At 42.8% G+C, this 27,121-nt stretch overlaps 1 protein-coding gene across 6 annotated transcripts in view; it reads right to left on the bottom strand.

The window, feature by feature from the left end:
• ARAP1 (ArfGAP with RhoGAP domain, ankyrin repeat and PH domain 1) overlaps positions 1–27,121 on the bottom strand; it is a 2,759,262-nt gene that overhangs the window by 673,025 nt on the left and 2,059,116 nt on the right. For all 6 annotated transcript variants that reach the window (XM_044073028.1, XM_044073030.1, XM_044073029.1 and 3 more), the window contains one exon: positions 4,088–4,283. In XM_044073028.1, the coding sequence (XP_043928963.1) occupies positions 4,088–4,283 (196 nt within the window). The remainder of the gene's footprint in view (positions 1–4,087; positions 4,284–27,121) is intronic.

Genomic DNA, 27,121 nt, shown 5'->3' with positions numbered 1-27,121 from the left:
CATCCTCAGTGAGGAAATCTCAGTCTTACATAAAGTAGTGTTCATAGATTGGTACTAGGCTAACTGCCCTTCTGGGCCATTTCAAGCCTAGCTAATTATCCCAAGTGAGAATCAATCCCTGCACCTTTTGGTTGTAAGGTAAACACGTTAACCATTATACCAATCGGACGGACATCTTCAGTTAGTGTGATACATGGTGGGATACATTTCCCGAGACAAAAGCCCCAGCATTCTCAGGTACCTGACCTCACAAGGAAGCCAATTAGATTACATTTCTATCCCAGATGCATATAAAGGAAATAGTGCACACACCACTGATTCACAAAATGGGACTTTCAGACCACTGCCAAATTTTGCTTTTATCAAAACAAGACAAATGTGAGATTAAATACAAGTGCTGGAGGTTGGAAAACTTTTACTGGAGCTCACCTCTAGACAAGGTGGAGCTAGGAAATATTATTCAGGATGTATTTACTACAAATCCACAGAACAAAGGGACATCAGACCACCTTTGTTGGGAGGGGTATAAAGTACCGCTATGGGGGGATGCAAAAGAGAAGGGACTGCCTAGTTGAGGGAAAATGAAGGAAGTCATCAAAGCTCAGACAGAGGTAACAGCAGACCCAGATAATTAGCAGAGACAGAAGCAGAAAGACTAGCCTCTAAGTTAGGCACATTAGTAATTAACGAAGTTGAAACAGAACTGCTGAGGAAAGGGCAGTTTTTGTGGGTGCACCAGGAAAATAACCATAAATGCATTACTTAGCTTGTGAAACACAAGCTTGGTAGTATTAGAGATCTAGCAATTAAGGCACCTGGTGGGACATCATATCAAGGTATAGCAAGGAGAGAGAAAAAAATGTGTAAATAATAGGAGGAACTGTATAGTAACCTCAGGGATGAGGAGGACTTTGACTGAGCTTTCCATGCAGCCCAGCAGGACAAAGTAACACAACTTGGGAAGGAATCATTGAACAAGCCAAATGAGTAGGAGGACGTAAAGAAGTTTAAAATGCAGCAAAGCCCAGGACTTGATTGGTTCCCTGTGGAATTTTACAAACTGGGTGGCCTGCAACTCTAACAAATGCTGTGGAGCATCTGGGTGTCCTAATCAGGCAGGGAGTCTGGATATTCCAAAAGGGGCTGAGATATACCCACATGTGAGGATTTCAGACCTATCTCCCTAATTAATATAGATATAAAGATTTTTGCAAGAATTCTTGAGTCTAGATTACAAAGGATTCTACTTGATCCAGTGATGGCAGGACAGAATGGATTTCTAAGTAGACATTTCAGATTATTGGTGGGAACTCATCTCCTTCCCTTACACAGAAGATGAGCACAGCCTTCAACATGTGAGGATGGTGTTCTTTGATATAGTTAATTGGAGTTTCACATTCAGAGTTTTAATGGAGCGAGAGATGAGAGATAGTTCCACTCACTGGTTGAACGGGTTATATAATGAGACAGCCTTTAGAATGCACATCAATGAGGGCCTGTCACAAAGTGGGAATATAAAGCAGAGAACCAGACAAGTGTGTCCATTTCCACCTGCCTTGTTCATATTGGTAACCAAAGAACTAATTTATCAGGTCAAGTAATACTTACATTTGAAATCAATGAATGCAGGTATACAAAGTAGTTTTTTTTTTGTTATTCACAGATGACTGCATACTTCTAAGTACTAATGGTAATACCAGAAGTGTTAGAAAGCTTCACAAAAGTTGGGTTACTGTCTGGACTGGAATTTAATCATTCCATGTCAGTATTTTTCCTATGTATGGAAAGTGGACTGACAGAGTCACAGTTAATATTATCTATCTCAAGGAAGAGTGAGGCTAAATATTTAAGGCTGTAAGGAGGATGCTTCAGGACACCATAGAGATTAACTGTTGATCATTGTGTTGAAAGTTTCTAGACCTGACACCAAAAGTCCACATCTTTAACATGTTAGGGAGTTAAGGCTATTCAAGTGATAATTAAGCAGCACATACTCTACCTATGTAGGAACATCACTATCGGCATAAGTCTTCTGATCTTACTACAACTGTCAGATGCCTTCAATGTGTTCACACAGGAGGTGGGGAGGTGGGGGTAGGGTATCAGTGCAGGCTGTTTATCTGCCCAGATGTTTTGCTGAGTTGAATGAGAAGCAGCTGAGTTACGGCTCCCAAGCATGCCACGATACTTACCTGCTTTTGAAGTAGACCATTATATTCAATTAACTACTTTAGTACAGAGAAAGGAAGATGACAACAGCAAGAATACTCTCACAATACTTCAGGAGAGGGTACTCAAAATACACCATGAGAGTATAAAGCTGGGGACAGGGAGTGCGGAATGGGTCAAGTGCACTTCATACTGCTGCATCCTAGAGTGATCCAGACAGTGAGGGGGAATTCTGGTAAGAAATACTTACCAAAGGAATTTGGGGACTGGACCAACTGGTAACAGTAGTGAATGGTATTCTTAAGTGGAAAGACTTCTCTTGCCTGGTAAAACCATTTCAGCTTAGTGAAGGGGATTGGTATACATGTATACAACTGCATTACGTGTGGTTCCATTTCTTACAAGACAGAATGAATAAAGTATAACATGGTCTTGGAAAAAGTGGATTAGTACCAAGAAGAGTAGAGCAAGTCACATGTATAAAGGTAAGTAGAAGAAGACAGAAACTGCCATCCAGCATTTGACACAGGGCAGATGGGAAATACAGCAAGGAATCACTTTTAGGAATGAAAAATGGGAGTCAGTATAAGCAGCCCCTGGGTGTCTTCATAAGTGAACTAAATATAGGAACCACAGCTCCAGCTCCTCTGCAGATGGTATATCATGCCTAGGACACAAACAAAGATGACTATTACAGACTCAGATTCCTGCTGTGATGCCATCAGCAAAAAACAGATAATTTTCACATGTTCTGTCACTACTCAGCAGTACAAGGGGAATGGCCACATCTATTAACCTGGTTGAATGAAGACTTTAAGGGAGAGGTCTTTATGGACTACAAGAGTTTTTTTTTTGTTTTTTAATCTTTGGGATAGTACCCACAGAGTATGCCAGATCTAGTAGGGTATTAATGGTATATTGGGTATTAGCTGGTGTTGCCATACTCCTGTGTGACAGATGGTGTGGGCAAAGTTCAATGCCCAGTGAAGAGGTTTTAGAACATTTTAAGAAGCAACTAGGGCATATCTTCTATTCCCTCACTAAAGTAACACTGAAACCTCCCCAATGGAGTGAGACTTTATATATACCTACTGCTATGTAGCTAAATAATCCTCTGTGTCTGCATCAATGGTTGCTCTTCCTTGTCTATCAAATGTTAGCTGTGCCAAATCATGTGTGTATATGTGTGTGTGTGTGTGTGTGTGTATATATATATATATATATATATATATATATATATATATATTTTTTTTTTTTTTTACATTTATAAAACTGTGACAGGGCTAGCCACCCAGTGGTGTAAACATTGACTCTAGATGATTGTGTGCCATGTGCAAAAATGGGAAAAAAGGATTGTGGATCAATGGATTGATCTATATATGTGTGTGTGTGTGTGTGTGTGTGTGTGTATATATATATATATATATATATATATATATATATATATATTTATTTATTTATCTATATATTTACAGATTTTATATATATATATCTATATATATATATATATATATATATTTATACACACACATATACATATCTGTATACATTTATATTTATTTATCTATCTATATATATATATATATATATATATATATATATATATATATATATATGTGTGTGTGTGTGTGTGTGTACAATGTTTGGGAAGCAGGACGTGAAGAATGTTTTTGTTACCTTATACCCTTGCTGTAATGTAAATAGATGTACACAGTTTTTGTTTCTCTTATTTTTTTCCTTAACACAGTTAACATAAACAACTGTTTGAAGGAAATCATCTTTTTGATCCATGACTGGAGTTTCATGTTTTATTTACTTCATCCGTGTTTCTTGATATACGTGGTTGGCTTGCTTTTTTTTTTTTGATTCAATGACAATAAATAAAAACACACAGTTAAAAAATCCTGTAATTACTTACAGAGTTCCTGTAGCTTCCTTAGCTGTATTGCCTCCTCTTTTTCTGTGTCATCAATGCAATAGAAGAGGGTTGAATTTGTCAGGGCAAACCAGCCCACTTTAGCACATTCCAGGTTTAGGCCATCCTTGTACTGCAGTCGGCCAATTCGCTCAAAGTCATGGTCTACAAGTGCTTCAGCAGTGCGTGGTACAAAGGACTATGAAAGAAATCAGATGCAATAAGGAGTTCACTACTTAATGAAAACTGGTGATCCACTGAAACAAAACGGTATCTCCAAAACTGAAATAACTTGTAATACACATCATTCCAGCGGCTTTGTCATACATCATTATTAGCTTACCAAACCTCAGACTTAAAGGTTGTTTCATATTAATACTGTCTCACTCAAAACTGTGCCATTATTAATTAAACAGAAACTTAATTATAAACCAGTTAACTATGAGAGGACAGAACATGGGATGCATGGAATTTGTCCTGAAATTCCCTAAGAACAGAGTGAAGCCGAAGTCATGTACTTACCATAACATTCCCTCTGGATAAGAATGTGTACCCTTGTCAATAACAGGATTAAAGTTGCTGGCCTTAACTTGGCATTTGAATCTTTGCTAATTTACTAGCCAATCCCCTTCCCTACAATACTCTGTTAACTATCTTCCTTTTTAGACCTCGGTCATGTTGTGTCAAGACAAATCAGAAGAAAATACCATAACCCTCAAGACCATGTCTGCAATAAGGAAGGGGAAGAGACAGTGGCCATTCTGATGAAGATAGATTTGCTCAGCTGACCTAATGTGATGGCAAGTTCTTTTTAAATAATTATTTACTGTTTGACTGATTGTATTTGTTTACTGGAAATGTCCATCTGGACCATGCAAGAGCTGTTTTCAGTGGAAGCCAGGGGAAAAAAGCTCCATAACAAACAGAAATAAAAACAGTTATACAGTGCATTACAGTTGAGTTAACACGACAATCAGGCAAAAAAAAAATTGTCACATTTGTCAAGTAAAATATTACCTAATTATATGCAGATATACATACAAAACAAGCATCTTTAATAATAAACACTTCTCTCAATTAGATAAAAATATTGCACTACAAATCAGTAAGTGAATGTCAAAAGCAGTTGTCAATATTTCATGGTTGAAAAGTAGTAGCGTTTTGAGCTTAGGAGGGTAGACAGAGGTGGAGACAGTTGTGTAGGAAGTGAACATGAAAGTTAGAGAAGCTTAATTAAGGTAGACTAGTCACAAGTGAAAGTAATCTAGCATTTAAGCAATGTGCATGGATTTTTTTTAAAAGTTAAAGTTGTACATTTCCCTTCGTGAGCTGGGTATGGTGTTCCGTATTATGGAGACGGAACTGGCGTAAGGAGCATCCTGTAAAGAGTTTTAGGATTTAGATTACTGAGTCATGAATTTGTCTTGAGAACTGAGAGGTCAGCTGGAATTATTCCACTAAAGGAGAATATTCAGGGAAGGGTACTCATCTGGATGGTGAAGTATTGAATGAGCCATTTTTAGCTAAAGGAATTAAACATAATTTGGGAATGTCACTTTATGATTGACAGAGACATTTGAGAGTGTAAGGCAGTGATGTGGTCTATTAGGCAAATTAACAGTGAATTTGGCATATTTTATGGTAGCATTGTTCAAGTTTTCAAGGAAGACATCAATTTTGATTCTGGTATGAAGAGGTCCACCATCATCAACAAAGTACAGTTGTGTACACTTACCATAAATGTAGATGTTCGAGTGTATTCACTGTTGCATTCATCACATTAGGGTTATCTGCTTGCAGTATCCTTCAGTCGGCCTGATTATCAAAGTCTTGGGTCCTGCGTCGGTTGCAGTCTCATCTTCCATGATGTCAGATATTCAGGAGTATAAAGCATGCAGACAATGCCTTTACATTCGTTTTTCTTGCCCCAGATATCAGGTTCCTCCATAATGGGAAGCAACTGTATACAAGGTTACACCCCCAACAAAAAAGCAAATGCACCAAAAAGCTTTAAGCACAGTAAACAAGAATAGAGGTATAGTCAATAGAAGTCAGGGGGCTGGAGGGAGGGTAACCAGGACTGCAAAAGTGAATACACTCGAACATCTACATTTATGGTAAGTGTACACAACTGTACTATGTTCTTCATGTTTCACTGTTGCAGTCATCACATTTGGGTAGATTTCCAAAGCTAAGGATGGAAGGAGGTAATTAGATAGCATTATAAGGCCCTGCAAGACTGCAGTGGCAAAGCCAGCTCTGAATTTAGAAAAATATTGGCAAGTGGTAATGCTTGGTGAAGGTATGTACAGAACTCCAGGTAGCAGCTTCTAGGATGTCCCGGGTAGGGACACCTCTGAGAAAGGCTGTAGAGGTAGATTCAGCCCTAGTTAAATGTGGTCTTATTCCCTGTGGAGGTAGGTTTTCCATGGTGCTTATAGCAGAAATGAATGCAATGGCCTATCCACTTAGAAATGGTTTGCTTTGAAATGGCCTTCCCCTCTGCCCCTGCAGCAAATGCAACCAGCAGCTGTTCAGATTTCCTGAGAGGCTTAGTCCTGTCCAAGTAAAATCTAAGTTGTCTGTGCACATCCAAGGAGTGCAGTATTCATTCCCCTTTGTTCTGTGGATTAGAAAAGAAGGTTGGCAAATGAATGGACTGATTAAGGGCCACACTGGATACCACCTTGGGCATGAAGGAGGGACTGGTCCTGAGGGACACCCTGTCAGCATGAAAGATGATGAAAGGCTCCACTGCCACGAGGGCCTGTAATTCAGACACCCTTCTTGTTGAAGTGATGGCTAGAAGGAAGGCTGTTTTCCAAGAAAAGAATTTCAATTCTGCATTTGCAGCTGGCTCAAAGGGAGGTAGAGTGAGCTTTTCCAATACAAAGTTGAGGTCCCAGGCTGGAGTACGGGCTCTCCTGTGTGGTCTTAAGTTTTTGGCCCCTCTGAGGAATTGCTTCAGCAGTGGATGAGAGAAGAGGGGTGATTCTGTATTGTAATGAGCTGAAACGGCTGAGGCATGAATTTTGTAGCAGGAAAAGGAAAGGCCCTTGTGAAGCATCTCAGTTAAGTATTGAAGAATATGGGGTAAACTGTGCGCTGCTGTGCCCATCCCCTGAGTTTGGCTCCAGGAACAGAATCTTTTCCATTTTTCAGCATAGGATTTTCTAGTACTAGGCCTCCTTGCCTCCAGAATGACATCCATCACTTGCTTACTGAGGGATGGTAATGGAGAGATCAGGTAATTAGCCAGGCTGCCAGGTTCAGGGTTTGAAGCTGTGGGTGCAGAATCTGGCCCTCCTGCTGGGACAGCAGGGCAGGGGTCTGAGGCAGGTACCATGGTGGCAGCAGTGACACACTGCACAGGAGGGGATACCAGTGTTGGCGTGGCCAGTCTGGTGCAATCAGTATTGTCCTTGGTTTGTCCTGTTTGATCTTTAGTAGTACCTTGGAGAGGAGAGGCAGAGGAGGAAAGGCATAAACTGATAGGCTTTTCCAGGTGAAGGACAGGGCATCCACTTTCCAAGCTTGTTTGTGGGGAGTCTTTGTGCAGAATTTGTCCAATTGGTAGTTCTGGGGGGAGGCAAACAGGTCTACCTCTGGGCTACCCCATTTGTTTCTCAACATGTTGAATATCTTTGGTTCCAGTTTCCACTCATGTGGGTCCATGAGATTTCTGCTTAGGTTGTCTGCTAGTGTATTTAGCTTTCCTGGCAGGAACTGAGCCAGTAGGTGCACTTGGTAGCTCAAGGCTGTGTTCCACAGAGTCATGGCTAGTCTGTAGAGAGGGTAGGAGTGGGTACCCCCCTGCTTGTTTATGTACCACATAACAGTGGTGTTGTCTGTCTTTAGCAATAATTGCCCTGGAAGAATGTGGTCCTTGAAGGCTGTCAGAGCATTCTGTACAGCTAACATTTCTTTTTGACTGATATGCAGGTGCATTTGATTTGAGTTCCATTTGCCCTGAATGCACTGTCCTGCCAAGTGAGCCCCCCTTGCATAGTCTGATGTGTCTGTTGTTAGGGTTTAGGCGGCAGGGGGTAGAGTGAATGGCGGTCCCTTGTTTTGGTGGCAGACCTCTGCCCACCAAAGGAACTTTATCTGTAGACAAGGTATGAAGGGAATCATTTATTCTAGATCCTGAGAATGTTGACACCATAGGCTTTTTAGATACCATTGTAGTTTCCTCATATGCAGTCTTGCACATGGAATTAGTAGAATGCAAGAGGCCATGAACCCCAGGGCTTGCAATATTTTCCTTGCAGATAGCTGGGTCTTTGTGGCCAGTAGTTTGAAGTAGACTGTCAAATGAACTTGTTTCTCTGGCGTGAGGTAGGCCATCTGGAAAGTTGTATTCAAGCTTGCTCCCAGGAATACAATTTGTTAGCAGGGTACAAGACGTGATTTATTTTTCATTTATGGTGTACCCCAGAGATGTTTGCAATTTCTTTACAAATGCCAGATGATTTAATAGTATGTCCCGGCTTTCTGCCTGAATTAGACAATCGTCCAGGTATGGGTATATTTGAATATTTCTTTGCCTGCAAAATGCAATGACTGGAGCTAGGCACTTTGTGAATACCCCTGGTGCAGTAGATAAGACAAAGGGCAGTGCAGAGAACTGATAGTGCATGTAGTCTGCTCTGAAGCGTAGGTATCTTCTGCAAGATTCCCTTATTGGGATGTGCAGGTAGGCTTCCTTTAAATCCAGTGTTGCCAACCAGGCATCTTTGCCTAGCATGGGAAGCAGCTGATGAAGAGTTAGCATCTTGAATTTTGGAATTAGCAAAAATGTGTTTAGGATAGACAGGTCCAGGATAAGGATGCCAGGAATTGTCTTTTCTGGGTACCAGGAAAAGTCTTGAGTAGAAACCTTGCCTCCATTCTTCTTCTGGGACAGGTTGAATAGCCCTGATGCTTAAAAGAGAGAGAATTTGCTTTTGAGCCTCTGCCCACTGATTTGGGGATAGGTCTGGCCAACCGTTTGCAGTTGGTAAGGAGTGGAAGTGAAATCTGTATCCTTGGGAAACTATATTTAAAACCCATTTGTCCTGGGTAATGAGTTCCCAATTTTTTGCATGCAGGGCAATCTTTCCCCCTAAAGGAACAGTCAATTTAGCAGGGCTTGGAAGATTTAAAGTTAAGTCAATGAGACAGTTTACCATAGTGGGGAGGTCTTACTACTCCCTGCTTTGGAAGTGGGAGCCCCCCACTGCTTAGGCCTGTGAGTACCTTGGGACTGAAGCCTGAGTGTTTGGATGGTTCTGGGTTTGGACTGAGAAGGCCTGGAAGAGGCAGGAAAGGACCAATTCTTAGAGGGCCATTGCCTACTAAATCTTGGAGGCTGTACTTGCAGGAAATCTTTAACAGTTTGCATAGATTTAGCTTTTTCCTCCATCTTTTTAATTACTTCTTCTGCTTTGTTGCCAAACAGGTGGTCTTGGTTTAAGGGAGCATTGAGTAATTTACCTTTAACATGATCTGGCAAAGATTGCTCCTTAAGCCAAGCATTCCCTCTAAGTACAGACGCAGTGACAGCAGCCCTGCAAGATGCCTCTAATGAATCAAAAAACATTGCAAAGTATGTTTTCCAACGTGTTCAGCAGAATGCATTAATCCTGTAAATCCTTATTTTCAGCACAGTCAGGAATCAACATAATTTTCTGTTTAAGCAATCCAATAATATGCTGATGATACTTTAACATATGAAACTAGCAGTTTAAGGCCCTAATTGCCAAGGTTGCAGAAGTGTATACCTTCTTACCCCATCTATCCAGCGCCCTGGAATCTCTATCAGATGGGGTAGGATTTTTAGCAGTAGTAGCCTTAATGCCCTTGGGTCCCTGTAAAATGGTCTCAGGATCTGCAGTAGGATTTTTAAAGAGGAACTTGTGAGAGTCAGGTACCCTGTAATACCTATCAGGTTTTCTGGGAGCAGGAGGTAAAGAGTCAGCGGCCAGGCTAGATTCCGGGAAGGCATCATCTACAAAGTCCAGTACAGGAGGGATAGCTAAAGGCATGTGTTGAGGTAGGAGTAAGAATTCCCTAAGCCTCTTTTTGGAGTCACAGTATTCCTGGCTTTCCCAGCAAAAATGCTCCCTAAGAGTATGCAAGGTTTCACTAAAAGAGAAATCCTCTGGAAGGGAAGCAGAGGGAATGGAGTCCTCTGCATCAGAGTCCTCATAGGTAGATAAGGGAAATCCTGATCATCAGAGAAAACAGAAATTTCAGAATCCTGATCAGAAGAATCAGAAGGAAAATCAGTCCTAGGTCTCTTAGAGGGGGAAGGGTGGCTTCCCCTGATAGGTCTTCAGCCATTCGTATCATTTGTTTTTTAGGCATAGGGGCCTGACCATGCAGTCTGGTCGTCGGTTTTCTAGGCATGGATAGAGTTTTAGGCCTTGAAGAAGAAGATGGCATTGGTTTAATATGCAAGTCAGTAGGCCTGAATACACCCTCAGAAGCCAGTGCCTGCACAGTGGCTCTGGACGCATCCAAGGTAGAGACATCCGCAGGTTCCACAGTCGAAGAAGCATTTTGCAGCATACCGGACTCCGAATGGGTCTCAGTAGAGGCCTGCAAATCTGAAGTAGCGGGTATCAGGGGCTGCAAAAGCTCCTCACTGAGTACCGGCGAACTGGTGACTAGCTTAGGAGAAGCATCGTCGGCAGCTATGGACTCTGTCTTTATCTTTGCATTTTTTTGGAATGTCAGTAGTCGGGTGGCTTACCAAAACCATTTCCGGATAATCGAACTGAGTACCAAAATATTTAGATGCATAAATGAACCAAAGACGAATAGTACGAGGTTTGAATAAGGCACAAAACCGACAGTGAGGTACATCATGGTCTGGGCCTAAGCAAGGAATGCAGTACAAATGAAAATCTTTATGAGGTATTTGCGTTCCACAAGAAATACAATTTTTAACTTTTACTGACATCGGTTTAGAGCAAGAAAAAGGATCCCCATTGGGGTACTTAGCTTAGTTGAAGACTTCGGATCTGAAACTCAAAAAAGTACAGTTTTGTACCTACCATAAATGTAGATGTCCGAGAGGTATGCATCTGCAGTCCTAACATATGGGTTGTCCTGCCTCAGGCAGCCCTTCAGTCGGCCGGATTCCAAAGTCTGGGTCTGGCCTCGGCTGATGTCGCACTTCACCCGACATCATAGCTGCTGTCAATTGGGTATAAAGGCATCAGCCAACGCCATTTTCCTCAGTGTTTCTTGCCCCAGATGCCAGGTGCCCTCTAGGAAGGCTAAATTTGGATAAATGCAAATGATTCCAAACAGTAGAGAGCAAACAAAATAACATGTATATACATATATACAAACAAATACACCATAATAGATTCCCCCAGCCAGCTACAAGATGGGCAAATACCCTAGGAGTACCACAGAGGGAAGGAGGGTGGGTAATCCTGACTGCAGATGCATACCTCTCGGACATCTACATTTATGGTAGGTACAAAACTGTACTATGTCCTTCAAGGATGCATCTGCAGTCCTAACATATGGGTAGAATACCATAGCCAAACTGGGGGAGGAGGCAGTAAGAAGATTATGGTGTAGTTAAGATCCCTTGCAAAACAGCAGTGGCAAAACCTGCTCGGGATCTGGAGTATAAAGGTAGATTATAATGCTTGGCAAATGTATGCACGGAGCTCCAAGTAGCAGCCTCTAAAATGTCTTTGGTAGCCACTCCTCGTAAGAAAGCTGTAGTAGTGGCTGTAGCCCTTGTGGAGTGAGGTCTGATGTTCTCTGGAGTTGTCTTTCCATGAAAAGAGTAACAAAATCTAATGCAATTTCCTATCCATTTTGAGATTGTCTGTTTTGAAATTGCTTTTCCTTCCATTCCTGTTGCATATGCTACCAGAAGCTGGTCAGTTTTTCTATTGTTCTTGGTTCTGTCCAGGTAGTAGCACAATTGCCTGTGCACATCCAAGGTATGCAGTAGTCTTTCCCCCCTGTTCTGTGGGTTGGGGAAGAATGTTGGTAGGTGGATTCTTGGTTCAATGATATCCTGGAGACCACCTTTGGCATAAAAGTAGGGTTAGTTCTCAAGGACACTCTATCCTGATGGAAGATAAGGAAGGGCTGTACTGCCATTAATGCCTGTAATTCAGATACCCTTCTTGCTGAAGTGATTGCAAGCAGGAAAGCAGTTTTCCAAGATAAGAACTGTAATTCTGCTGTTGCTGCTGGTTCAAAAGGGGAAGTGTTAACTTTTCTAGCACAAAGTTCAGGTCCCATGTAGGCAAAGGTGGCTTCCTTGGAGGCTTTACATTTTTAATACCTCTTAGAAACTGCCTGAGTAGAGGATGAGAGAAGACTGGAGGATTCATGTTGTATTCTGCTGAAATTGCTGATGCATGAATCTTAATGGAGGAGTAAGACAGGCCATTGTGGAAGAGTTCTGCTAAATATTCCAGGATGTTAGCTATGTTTGCCAATGATACATTTTCTCCTTTTGCTGCACTCCAAATGAGGTATCTTTTCCATTTTGCTGAATAAGTTTTCCTTGTGGAGGGTCTGCGAGCCTCCAGGATAATGTCTTTAACCCTCTGAGATAAATCTGGGTTATTTTGTTTTATGTAAGATTCCAAGCAGCTAGCTGCAGTGTTTTCAAGTTTGGATGCAGGATCTTGAAGTTGTTCTGTGTTAGCAGTAAAGGAACTAGAGGTAGAGGCCATGCGTGTGCTCGAGACATACTCCTCAATAGCGGGTACCAATGCTGCCTCGGCCAGTCTGGAGCTATCAGGATGATTTTTGTGTGATCTTCTTTGATCTTCAGTAGCACTTTGTGCATCAAAGGAAGAGGTGGGAATGCATATGCTGTTAGGTTTTCCCAACTGAAGGATAGGGAGTCCACCTTCCAAGCAAGTGGGTGGTATGTCCTTGTGCAGAATTTTCTCAATTGGTGGTTGTGGGGAAGCGAACAGGTCTATTTCTGGTAGCCCCCATTTCTTTGTAATGGATTTGAAGATGTCTGGATGCAGCATCCATCCGTGGGCATCCGTGGTAGTTCTGCTTAAGGTGTCTGCTAGTATATTTTCTTTTCCTGGCACAAATATAGCCTGGAGCTGAATGTTGAGGTTCAGGGCCACATTCCACAGGTCCATTGCCATCCGGCATAGAGGATATGAATGTGTGCCTCCCTGCTTGTTGATATACCACATAACTGTGGTGTTGTCTGTCCTTATCAGCAAATGACCTTGTTGAAGAAACGGTCTGAATGTCTGAATTGCCCTTTTCACTGCCAGCATCTCTTTTTGATTTATGTGTAGGTTCAGCTGGTCTTGTGTCCATAGGCCTTGTATACACTTGTCTACTATGTGTGCCCCCCAACCGAGGTCTGAGGCGTCCGTGGTGATAGTCTGGCTTGGGTGAGGGCTGTGGAAAGGCAGTCCTTTGTTCAATTGACAGGCCTGAGCCCACCACAGGAATTCTTGCTTCAGGCATGGAATTATTGGAATTTGGGTTTCTAGGCTGTGCTTGTGCTGAGACCATAAATTCCTTAGGTACCATTGCAACTTCCTCATATGTAGTCTGGCATGTGGAATCAATATTATGCAGGATGCCATGTAACCCAGGGCTTGCAGGACTTTCCTTGCTGTAAGCTGGTTCTGCGTTGTTAATGCCATGAAATAGAGTGGTAGTTGCTTTTGCTTTTCTGCTGTGAGAAATGCCATTTGATTTGATGTGTCCAGTTCTGCACCCAAGAATGTTATCCTTTGGGATGGTACCAGCCTTGACTTTTTTATGTTGACTGTGTATCCCAGGGCTTGCAATAGGTGAATAACCTTTTCCAAATCTTTTGTTAATTTGACCTTGTTGACCGCTTGTATCAGGCAGTCGTCCAGGTATGGATAAATTTGAATTCCCTGAAGCCTGCAATGAGCAATTACTGATGCCAGGCATTTCGTGAATACTCTGGGTGCAGTAGATAAGCCAAAGGGCAATGCTGAGAATTGATAATGCTCTGATCCTGCAAGAAATCTGAGGTATCTTCTGCAATCTGGTCGTATAGGGACGTGCAGGTATGCCTCCTTGAGATCTAGAGTCACCAGCCAAGACTCCTTGCCCAGTATGGGAAGAAGTTGCTGTAGGGTCAGCATTTTGAATTTTGGAACAATGAGATATGTGTTCAAAGCGGACAGGTCGAGAATAGGTCTCCATTGGTTTTCTTTTCTTGGCACCAGGAAAAGTCTGGAATAAAATCCTTGTCCTTGTTCCATAGGCGGTACCTTTTCTGTAGCTCTCATCCTTAGTAAGTGGTTGATTTGTTCTAGAGCGTTTGTTTTTTGGTTTGGTGGTAGGTTTGGCATTCCTCTCTTCCTTGGTAGAGTATGGAAGTGAAACCTGTAACCTTTGTCTATTGTCTGTAAAATCCATTTGTCTCCTGTAATGTAATGCCAGTTTACTGAAAATAAGGCTAGCTTTCCGCCTAAGGGTGCTTCCAGTTGTTCCCTGGTAGGCGGTATCAGAGCCAAGTCACTGTGACTGTCCTGTGGTAGTGGTAGTAGCTGGGTCTGTGGCAGTACTTCTCTGGTTGTTAGGCTGCCACTGGCGTCCCTGTAGGCACCTCTGGATTGACCTCTGTCCCTTGGGCGCCTATTTCTGCCTCTCTGTGCTCTGGTGGTGTCTGGAAAGGACCAATTCTTCGAAGGCCAATTTCTACTAAACCTCGGAGGCTGGACCTGTAAGAAATCCTTGACTGTTTGAACAGATTTTGCTTTTTCTTCCACCTTCTTTAACACTTGCTGTGCAGGGGAGCCAAACAAACTGTTTCTCCATGGGAGCATCTAGGAGCTTTGACTTTACATGGTCTGGTAAGGATTGCTCTTTTAACCATGCATGCCTTCTGATCACTGTACCAGTCATAGCTGATCTAAAGGAAGCCTCCAGTGCATCATTGCCGCATTTTAAAGAATGATTACTGACCTGCTGAGTGTTATGTACCAAATCCTGAAAGGACTTACGGTCTATAGGTTCAGGAGAGGATAGTTTTTTGTTTAGCTGATCTAACAAAAATTCCTGGTATTGAATCATGTGGAATTGACAGTTTAAGGCCCTAGCCGAAAGAGTAGCAGAAGTATAAACTTTTTTACCCCATCTCTCTAATGCTCTAGATTCTCTTTCAGAGGGGAGGGGGTTTTTGGCAGAGGCAGTTTCTACAGCTTTGGGGCCCTGTGAAATAGTTTCAGGATCTGCAATAGGAGCCTTATACAAGTGATAATGTGTGTCCGGGACCCTGTAGTATCTGTCGGGCTTAGCAGGGGCCGGGGGAAGAGAGTCAGGGGCAGTACAAGCATCATTAAATGCATCATCCACGACTGTTAGTACTGGAGGAATGGCTAAAGGCCTATGCTGTGGCAAGTGTAAAAAGGTCCTTAGCCTCTTCCTAGAATCTGAAAAATCCTGGCCCTGCCATTGGAATTGCTCTCTCATAGCATGCAAGGTTTCCCCAAAAGAAAATTCCTCAGGAGGAGAGGCAGAAGGAATGGAGTCTTCTGCGTCAGAGTCCTCATAAGGAGAATAAGGGCCTTCTGGAGGATTTGAGTTTTCTGAATCATCAGAGGAATAATCTGAAGAAACTGGCTCAGGGGGCTCTGCTCTAGGCCTCTTCTCTGGAGGGGGATGAGAGGCCCTGTCAGGGTGAGGATGGTATCCTCTGATCAAAGAAATGAGATCCTCTGCCAGGCTGAGCATTTGGGAACTAGAGCTAGGCCTGTGTGAGGGGGTTTTAGCAGGCAAGGCCTTAGAAGATTTAGCTGCTTTAGCCCTAGAAAAAGCCTTGATAGACATGGATGCAGGGGGCCTAGCAGCTCCACGTGCAGGAGTAGATATGTCTAAAGGAATAGTATCGGATAAATCCTGGGTGCCTGCTACAGCAGGAGAAATTTCAGTAGCAGATTCAGCCATGCTGTGTGAGGCCTCGGCTGTCGGAGGTATGCTTTCGGCCGAAGGAAGAACCGAGGACTCGGTTTCAGCCGAAACTGAGACACTCGCGGTTGGCTTAACAGTGGTTTTGGCCGAAACCGCGGACCGCGAGTGTCGGTCCTTTTCCTTACGCTTTTTAGCTAATTGTGAGTCTCCGACGGCATTTTGTAAGCAAAAGCGGGACCAAAAAACTCCTCCGCAAACTCCGACCGACGTCTAAGTGTCCGTCGGTTGAAGGAAGCACAGGCTAGACAAGCTGCTACGTCGTGGTCTGGGCCTAAGCAAGGAAGGCAGTAAGAGTGGAAATCCTTATGAGGTATTTGTTTCCCACAAGTTAAACAATTATTTACTTTTTCTGACATCGGCTGAGGCAAGAAAGAGTCCCCAATGGGGTACTTAGCTTTTAAGAAGTCTTCGGTAGTAGAAATCTCTGTATCTGACCGACCGGCACTTGCGAACAGCTTCTGCTTCGGGCACCGCGCGGCAAGAAAGACTGAGGAAAATGGCATCGGCTGATGCCTTTATACCCAATTGACAGCAGCTATGACGTTGGGTGAAGTGCGACATCAGCAGAGGCCAGACCCAGACTTTGGAATCCGGCCGACCGAAGGGCTGCCTGAGGCAGGACAACCCATATGTTAGGACTGCAGATGCATCCTTGAAGGACATCGAAAATTTCAGGAGTTGGCCAACCGGCACTTGCAAACTGCTTCTGCTTCAGGCACCGCATGGCAAGAAAGGCTGATGTAATGGCATCGGCTGCATGCTTTATACCCCTGACTACCTGACGTCATGGAAGATGAGACAGCAACCGACGCAGGACCCAAGACTTTGATAATCAGGCCGACTGAGGGCTACTGCAAGCAGATAACTCTAATGTGATGACTGAAACAGTGAAACACTAAGAACATTAGGATAGACTCTAAAGGTTCTGCTACAGTTTAGCCACCTACTTAGGAACATGTATTTAATAACTGTAGTCCCAAAGGATGAATTAGATATATAAAGCACATCCATTGTGTAGTGTCTTGCTAAAGTATTTGGTGAAGCTTATGAAAGTACTGCACAAGTATCATCTAAGAATGTATTGCTGCAAAAAATGCAACTGAAGTAATCATTCTCTTTTTTGAGTTCTATGGACAACTGGGTTCGGTGCTGATCCCTCGGCTCCGAGTTGCCCAAATTGCAAAGCTCGAGGTCTCCAAACAGCTCGAGGATGAAACCCTATCCCATGATGCTCCTCTACTTCTCTCAGATCTTGTTTGCTGCCAACTAGTAACATAGTCACAGGGTAACAACACCACACTGCTATTTCCAGTAACTGGTGAAAGGAAAAAAACACCTCAGAAAAACACAAAACAGACAGAGACAGTCAACTCTCGAACTTCCAGACACTGGCTGGGGGTAGGAGGGTGGGTTGTAAGAATGAAGGCGAGAGGAACAACTCACATGGAATGTTATGGTAAGTACATAACTTCTTTATGTGAAGTTGTTCATTCTCGCCTTCATTCTTACTGATGGGTAGCGTCTTCAGCACTACAATCTTGGGTAGCTCACAGAAGTACCTGCCTAAGGACAACAGAACCAAAGGAAGCCCTGTCCCTAGAGGTCTTGTCTACTTTGTAAGGAGTAATAAAGGTATGTGGCTTTGACCATGTAGCTGCTGCACAAATAGAATCTATTAGTAGCCTGGCCGAAAAGGCTGTAGAAGTAGAGACAGCTCTAGTTGAATGAGCTTTAACTTTTTTTCTAAGGGAATGTGTGCAGAACTATAAACAAAGGATATGCAGTATGAAAGCCACTTAGACAAAGTTGGTTTGGAAACTGCGGCACCTTTCCTGGAATCTGAAAATCACACAAACAGCTGGTCAGATTGTCTGTGGTCTTTTGTCCTGTCTAAACAGAAACAAAGCTGTCTGTGAACGTCAAGCTTGAGAAACATATACTCCAATTGATTAGTATGATTAGGAAAGAAAACTGGCAATTCAATGGTTTGATTAAGGTTGGATTCCAAACAAACCTTTGGTAGGAAAGAGAGGCTTGTTCTGAGGGAAACTCTATCCTTGTAGAATATCAAATATGGATGCCTTACCGATAGGGCCTGTAATTCTGAAACTCTGCGCGCAAAGGCGATAGCCACTAGGAAAATAGTTCTCCACGAGATAAATTTCAATTCACAGGAAGATGCCGATTCAAATGAAGGAAGAATAATCTTTGGCAGAACAAGATTTAGATTCCAAAGAGTAGTAGGGGATATAACAGGGGGCTCCAAATGTATTGTACCTTTTAGAAAGGCCATCGCCATTGTATGAGACATGACATTGTCCCCTAGTTCACCAATATGAAAATTTGATATAGCAGCCAGTTGAACTCGAATAGTTGCTGCTGCGGCCCCTTCATTAAATAGCTTTGTCAAAAATTCCAATATAGCCGATATCGAAGCTATCCGATATCGAAGCAAGGAATGGGTCAATGTTGTTTTGCTGGGCCCAGATAGAAAATCTCCTCCATTTACTAAGATAAAGTTTTCTTGTTGAGGACTTATGGGAAGACAGTAGTATATGTTGAGCTTCCGCTGACAAATTTTGGAACCTGGCTATTCTTGGAAATGGAGCAGCCACACTGTCAGTTTGATGGACTGTAGAGAAGAGTGAAGAGCTCCTGACGAGTGAGTCCAAAGGTCCATCACTGGGTCCAGGACCCAAGGCTCTTCCAAAAGATGAGGCTTCAGGAAGGGGAACCAAATCTGACGAGGTCAAAAGGGGGCTATTAAGATAACTGTCCTTCCCAGGGCAGTGGCTTTCTGCAGAACTTTGGGAATTAGCAGGAAAGGTGGGAAAAGAGATTGCGGCAAGGTTGGCCCCACCTGCGGAAAATCATTTCCACCACTTCGTTCTTGAGGGACCACTCGTGTGGCAACAGAATAGCTCTGCTTAGTTTGTCCGCTATCACATTGGATTTCCCCGGGATGTGCATTGCGATCAGAAAGAGCTGGGTGGACTCTGCCCAATGCTATACTCTCAGGGCCTCTCAACATAGGGGATAAGATCTGGTCCCTTCTTGTTGGTTTATATACCAGACTACTGACATATTGTCTGACTGGATTGCAATGGTCCCCAGAGGAAGAGAGTCTTGAAAGGACTGCAATGCTATGAGTACTGCTCTCATCTCTAGGACGCTGACATGCAAGTGAGCCTCGTGTTCTTGCCAAATGCCTTGGGCTGTCCGTCCCTGATAATGCCCCTCCCACCTGATCACGGAGGCGTCCGTGGTCACAGTTGCAACTGGAGTCGGAAGAATAAAGGGACGTCCCATGGTTACCGATTCAGACGTCAGCCACCACCAAAGATCCTTCTTGCATGAGTTGGCGATCTGAACCAGGTGATCCATAGGTAATTCTTGAAAGGTCCACTGTGTGAATAGTAGCCATTGAAGAATGTGCATGTGTGACCTCACTAGAGGTATTGCTATAATAGCTGCTGCCATGGTGCCCAATAGTCTGACAATCTCCAATGCTGGTGCTCTGTGCTTTGGGAGAATGTCCAGAATCTGTTGTCGAAGGATAAGTATTCTTTCCCAAGGAAGTTTTAGGGACATATTGACAGTGTCTAAGTCTGCTCCTATAAAGATGGTGTGCTGCGATGGCGATAAGGCAGATTATTAAATTTATAGTTATCCCCAGTTGAGAGCAGAGGTCTAAAGCAATGTCCCTTGCCTATATGAGATGATGCCTGGTGGGTGCAGTAAGGAGCCAGTCATCTAAATATGGAAACACCCAGATTCCTTGATGCCTCAAGTGGGCCATAACCACTGCCAAACATTTGGTAAACACTCTGGGGGGCTGTAGTGAGACCAAAGGGCAGGGCTCGAAACTGGTAATGATTGGCCCCAAGCCGAAAGTGCAGATGATCCCTGGATGGCCTGACCATCTTTATATGGTAGTACGCATCCTGGAGATCTATTGAGCACATCCAATTGTCTTTCCCTAAGAATGGGAGTATTGACTGAAGCGTGACCATCCGGAACTTTGTCTTTTCTACAGATTTGTTGAGTCTGCAGAGATCTAGAATTGGTCTCCAGTCCCGTTTTCTTTGGTACTAAAAAGAATCTTGAGTAAGTTCTGGATCCTTTCTGGTCTGCTGGGACTGAATGGATGACTCTTTTTTCTAGCAACTTTTGAATCTCTATTGTTGCTACATCCCGAAAACTGGGTGGAATGTCTGGGATCTTTCTTAAAGGTTTTGGGCATGAGTGAAATGGGATAATATAACCTCTGGCTATTATACTTTGTACCCAGTTGTCTTTTGTGATTTTGAGACAAGCACCTAGGTACAAAGACAGACGTCCCCCGACTGCCTCCAGAGGTGGACAGGTGGGCCTCCTCTCAGGAGCGCTGATAGGATTTCCCAAGGAACTGATCCCTGTCACCCTGGTTCGGTGGACCCCCTATGCCACATGGATGGCATCTTCCATTATTGCCCCTTCCTCTGCTCCTGGAGGGGGTTTCACCTCATGTGTTCGAAAAAGCTCCTTGGGCTTTGCGGAACCACATTTTCCCACCCCGCTGGCCTTTGGGATAAGGTCTAGTAAGTGTGAAAAAACAGGCTCCTACAGCAGATAGAGTCTTTCCAAAGTCTTTACAAAGATAGACGTCCCCCAACTGCCTCCAGAGGTGGACAGGTGGCCCTCCTTTCAGGATGCTGATAGGATTTCCCAAGGAACTGATCCCTGTCACCCTGGTTCTGTGGACCCCCTCTGCCACGTGGACAGCGTTTTCCATTATTGCCCCCTCCTCTGCCCCTGGAGGGGGTTTCACCTCATGTGTCTGAAAAAGCTCCTTGGGCTTTGCGGAACCACATTTTCTCATCCCTCTGGCCTTTGGGATAAGGTCAAGTAAGTGTGGAAAAATGGACTCCTATGGCAGATAGAGTCTTTCTGTCTTGTTCACTTCTGGTGAGGGTCTCTTTAACTTTAGGTCCAAAAAGTGAGGAACCATCAAATGGGGCATTCACAAAGGATGACTTGAAAGGTTCCGCAAAAGAACACATGCACATCCAGGAATGTCTCTGAAGAGCTATGCCTGTACCCACTGCCCTACTCATCCCATCAGCTGCGTAAGATACGAGGTGCATGGAAGAGATGATGATGGAATTAAGGGTAGCAAGCTGACATGAGATTATTAGCTACTGTATCAGCTACTGCACCCTGAGGAGTATCTCCAAGCTATTTTAGCAGATCTCTTTGAAGCCTGGTAAAGTGAGTTGGATAGTTCAACAAACAAAAAGCAAATGTCGTAGAACTGAACATGCGCTTGCCAAATCTGTCCATAATCCTAGACTCTCTATTAGGAGGATGGACAGACGTAGAGGTCTCTGACATCTCTTTTTTAGTGGCTGCCGCAACCACCATGACATCAACAGGAATAAGTTTGGATAAAAAAGTCTTATCACGAGGTGCAGAAATATATTTGTTTGGTCTTCTAGGGACAGGTTCCATGGTTTCTGGTGACTCCCATGCCCTTCCAAATAAAAGATCCATCAACTCATCAAAGGTCAGAGATACCCAAGAGGTGGAGGGTCGGGACCCAAAAACTTATAGGAGCACCGATTCATCCTTGGATGGGTTGATGGGCTGCCAGTCACCCCTCTGCTTCAGGATCTCTAGGATATCTGCAAAGGATATATCCTCAGAAGGGGACCTTGGGGACCCTTCCAATTCCTCCAAATCGGTGTCAGATGCGACATATTCCTGAGGGGAATCTACATGTTTCCTCTTACGTGTCCTCTTCCTAGGGACCTCCTCAGTGGGAGCTTCTGGGAAGGTCTCAGAAGAGCAGGGTTCCCCCAAGGAGACTTCCTGAGGCTCCAGGTCCCTACACATATGATGGATCTGTGGTGACGGAGAAGATTCTGGTGCTTTATGAGAGAAGGTAGTCTGCTCAGCCGGTGACTAGCCGGGGGGACAAGACCATCCTCATGGCATCAAAGGCACCAGGGCTCTGATGCAAGGAAGCTCCCGGGTCCGAAGACATCGAGGGCTCCACCTGCACCAAAGCCGCCAGCTCCGATCCCAAGGTGGGAGCCAAGCTCATCTGCGCCAAAGCCCCAAGGGGAATAGTCAGAACCAAAACATCTGTTCAACTCCCCTCCCCACAACCGATGGGCGAGTGTCGGCTCCCAAAGTCTGCAGCCGGGACCGAAGACATCAGGGTTGTCTGTGCCGATAGGCCAGACATGGGTGTTTACGCCAACTGTTCCACAATCAGCTGATCAGCTCCCTCCGGCTCCGAATGCTCGACTTGAGTCGGAGGAGGAACAGCAAGCAGAGTAGATGACTTGATCAGCTCCAAAACTGCCAGAGTCGAAGCCGATAAAATTTTATGTAGTGCTGGATTCTGTAATAATCTCCTCACCACATGATCCACATCTGAATCCGATAGTCTGGAAGCTCAAAAGGAGGCCATAGAAGGAGGAGGTGAACCCAGAATTGGAGACCTGAGGGTTGGAGATACCAACTCCAAAACCGGGTACCGGCTCCTATCCACTACCTGAACAGTCGGCTCACTAACTGTGGAGCCGAATCAGATACCTTCTTTGAAACCTTCAGAGTCAAAAGGCCTTTCGGCTCTGAACCAGATAGAGAAGGGGGAAGAAGAAGGTTTTGGTTTTTCCTGAGGAGCCGAGTCCAAATCCGATTGAAAGGTGAACTTAAGGCCCCTTTCCACTAACTTCCTTTTTCTCTCTGCCAGAACCCTGGAACTAAAACCATGGCACACAGACCATACTTCTTGAAGGTGGACCTCGCCTAAACAATAAAAACAGATGGTGTGACCATCTGTGAGAGACATTTTCTGATTACATTTGGGGCATTTCTTGAAGCCCGACTTCACCTTTTCAGACATGTTAATCCAGGTTCCACTAGACAATGTCAGTAAATAACTGAATAATCACAATCCAATCCAAAATATCATTCAGAGCCAAAATTGGCTATTACAATAATCTGTATTTAAACAATCAAAGTTATTTCTAAAGAAAATAAAGCCTAACTTAGGCTATGAAATAAAGTAATTAAGCCTGACCAGCTAAGAGAAGAGGTTGCTTAACTATTTCAAAAATCTGTGCTATCGATAAAGAAAATAAAGCCTAACTTCGGCTATAAAATAAAGTAATTAAGCCTCACCGCAAGAGTCTAAAGCCTAAACTTGGCTATGAGAGGATAGGGTTTAAAAATGCCTAAGCAGGCACAAAAAAATGGCCTAACGCTAATAATGGAAATCGTTTCCACTAACTTTCTTTGTAAATTCCTCACAAAAACGGGGAAAGTAAAGTAAATACCAGCCTAACTCTGGCTAAGGGGAAAAAGTCTTCTCAATAAAAGATGAAGAAAAAAACAATAAAAAAACTTTACCTAACTGACTACAAAAACAGCCTCAGCTGAAGGAACACGCTCGATCTGTTGCAGTGGCAAACTAGATCTGAGGAAAGTAGAGGAGCATCATGGTATAGGGTTTCGGCCTCGAGCTATTTGTAGACCTCAAGCTTTGCAATTTGGCCGACTCGTAGCCGAGGGATCGGCTCCGAACCCATCAGTAAGAATGAAGGTGAGATTGAACAACTTCACATCAACTATTCATCTCTGTTAGTGTAAACAGGAAAGAGTGCTGGCAGTTTAACAGACTAAATGAGATTTGTCAGTGACTACCTTTAGCAAAAATAATAGGCTAGTTCATATTGACAATCTGTTATTGTAGAGAATTAAGTATAGATTATTGGCACACAATGCTTGAAACTCAAAGATGCTTCAGTTTGAAGTAATGGGCTCCAGAAAGAGCATTTTCCATTACAAAAGGATCCACCAATAAAAGGCCTGCTAAGAAAGGTACCTCTCAGAAAGGGTTTACAAACATTCAATGATACTAAAGATAGAGAGTTAATACCTTGATGAAAGCTAAAAATTTAAGTCAGGTGCATCTTAATACATGAACAATTTGATCACTGTCAAAAAGCCAAATAAGGTGATCTAACACTACAGGAACTGAAGCTGTGAAATGATCCAAACCTTTTGATGCAGCCCATATAGGGAAAAAAACATGCCCATTTCCTTTTGTATGTTCTTTTAGTATTAGTCCTCTGGGCAAATTTAAGTATCTATTTTGTCTGGGTTGGGTATGAGGAGTCTCTAGCCATTACAGGAACTGGTGTAACAATGCATTCAGCAATAACAAAATGTAGATACCAGATAACGCTACCAAATGGATTAGTTAGCTGGGTTATGGAGGATCTAGAAGATTATCCTGAAGAAAAGTTCCAATCATGGTAAACCACACTAGTTAAGGCCAAAATGGGGCTATAAGAATGGATTTGGACTTTTTCCTCTTGGATTGCTGAATTAATGTGGGGATAGGGAGAACAGGAGGATAAGCATAAAGGAGTCCTGGGATCCATAGCTGGATGACAATATCCCTAGGACATTCCACAAGAAAAAAGACAAGGAAAAAGAAAATTGCTGCACGTGGGAGTTGGTCAGGCATCAACACCACGTTTGTGCAGTGATCATGGGGTTATAAGTTTGTTGCTACATAATTCTGCCAAACTGAAATCTAAAACAACGTACAGAAGAGTAATAACTGATTACATGGAAACAAAACAGTCACTACCTTAAAATAACTGAAGTGATGCATTCAGTTTAAAAACTGCAGCAGGAATGTGGAAAGTTATGAAAGAGAAATTGTTTGAATACAAAAATAAATAAATAAAAAAAATATTTAACATTAGGATCTAGGCACATAAATTCAAGAGGATATATTTCCTCAACAACAAAATACTTGATTAAGGTGAGAGACAAAAACTATAAGCAATAGAAAACAGGTTGAACTACAACTTTGAAAACTGAAAGAAACAAGCAGGGGAAACTGAAAGAAACAAGCAGGGCAAACAAAGTAAGCATAATGTGAGACAAGATCAGGTAAAATTTGAAGAAAATTTATATAAAGATATTGAGCACAACAGGAAACCATTTTGTAGATGCACAAGATGTGGAAGGAGTAAGGACATACAAATTGATAAACTGTGTAGATTCTACAATTTATTCTCAGACCCAACAGATTATATATGTATTTACAAAATCTTATGCAAAACAGTTTGGCTCCACAGAGGGGGTGATAAAATATCTTAGTGACATCCAGGTAAGTTCAGATACTAAAATCAAATTAGATTATATTGAAAATGAACTATGCAAATTGGATCTAAACAAAGCACAGGGGGGAGAAGGAAATAACAATAATGGCATGGGAACACTTCAACTAGAACTTACGGAGCCATTATATCTGTTATGCACTAGGCTGTATAAATATGGGGAGATTCTTCAAGATTGGAGACACACATTAAACCTATCTTTCAGGGAAAGGAGAGTAGGACAAACTGAGAATACAGACCATTAAGTCTACTTTCATGTTGTGGAAAAATAATGGTGAAGGTAATACTGGATAAGTTACTGTCCGAACTGGAAAGGCTGGGACTTGAAACCATATATCAGCAAGCATATGCTGAAAATAGATCTATTACCACCTATAACATGATGCTCTATAACAATATAAAACGGGTATTAATTAAAAAGTGTGCTGTGATGTAATTATATAGACTTACCTTCAGCATTTAGAGTCATACACAAAACATTGATCAATAAATTAGAACATCTAGGTATTGATGTACTCTTGATAAGACAGATGGCTTACAAATAGGACATGGCAAGTATCGTACAGCTATTGGACAGGTGAAATTCTTGGTTACAGTCAAGGCATCCCACAGGGCTCTCTTCTAGGTTCATAACTGTTTAGATTGTATCTTTCAGATCTATCTTTTCCATCAGATGTGTTCTACAGTCTGTATGCAGATGACTTCAAATTGGGTAAACTGACTGCATGAGTTACAGATATGGTGTGTCTGCAAAAGAACTTGACTAAACTGATCATTTGGGCACAGGAGAATATGCTGATAAATGTAATACCACACAGTGATTGAAACTGTAGATTCATTTAAGGACCTTGGTATATGGGTAGCTCCAACTCTGAGTTTTTATAATTATATCAACCAATTGGTTAATGATAGTTACAAAACTCTAGGTTATATAAAAATAGTTTATACCCTGACTGCACAAAGCACTACAGTGCTCATGTTTTAATTTAAAAAATATTTTTTTTTATTTTTAATGTATAGGAAACTGTTTGCTACAAATGCAAACAGTTGCTACAGTTTATACACTGCCTGCATGGACAGCTACAGCAGTCAGCCTTTAGTTAAAAACAAAAAAAAAAACTGTAGAAAACTGCAAGCAGCTGCTACAGTTTAGACGACACATGAAGGACTACAGTACTCAGGCCTGATGCAATACCAGAGTTTAAATGTCAGCATTGCAGTAAAGAGATATCTGGATTGACTGATCTCACCCCTAACACTTTGCACCCAGGGCAGTTGCCTCTCTCGCCCTGCCCTAGCTACAATACTGCAGTTAGTGAACACAGCAGGGGTGAAAGTTATATTGAATGGAAGTTCCTGCAGCTGATTATGACTGCCTTCCATTCAGAAGTGCAGAAAGCTGCTGTAGTACTAGTCAGTCTTTACCTGGAGGTAGTCACCCTCTTTGTCTAAACAGCACAGCCAGTCTTCTTCTGACAGACAAGTACAGACTGCACCTTGACAATTCAAAAGAATTCCATTGGTACAAAAGTGTTAAGGCCATTCATATGAAGTATAGGCCTGAGTCCTTATGAGTTTTTGGAAACTAAAAAGAACTTGGAATAATAACTTGGACGCTTTATGGTCTGGCCCCTTTTCTCATAGTATTTTTGTAATGGGGTGGAGCATCAAACAAGATGAGGCAGTGGGCAACAGAAGACGTATGGGGAAGAATTATGCAACCTTTATATATCACTGTTCTGATCCATTCTGGTGGCCAGTTACACATGCAAGTAGAAGGAGAAATTACTTCTGACTGTTTCCAGAGTGTTTCAGGCAGGCAAGGTCTCGAGGGTTGGAATGCAGTACCCTACAGGAAGATCTATGGTACCACTATTTCTGCCAAGTGTTCCTG

The sequence above is a fragment of the Protopterus annectens genome, chromosome 5.part1 (assembly GCF_019279795.1).
Source record: "Protopterus annectens isolate FY-2018-M chromosome 5.part1, PAN1.0, whole genome shotgun sequence".
NCBI lineage: Eukaryota > Metazoa > Chordata > Ceratodontiformes > Protopteridae > Protopterus > Protopterus annectens.
This window is presented reverse-complemented; position numbering and strand designations above follow the sequence as displayed.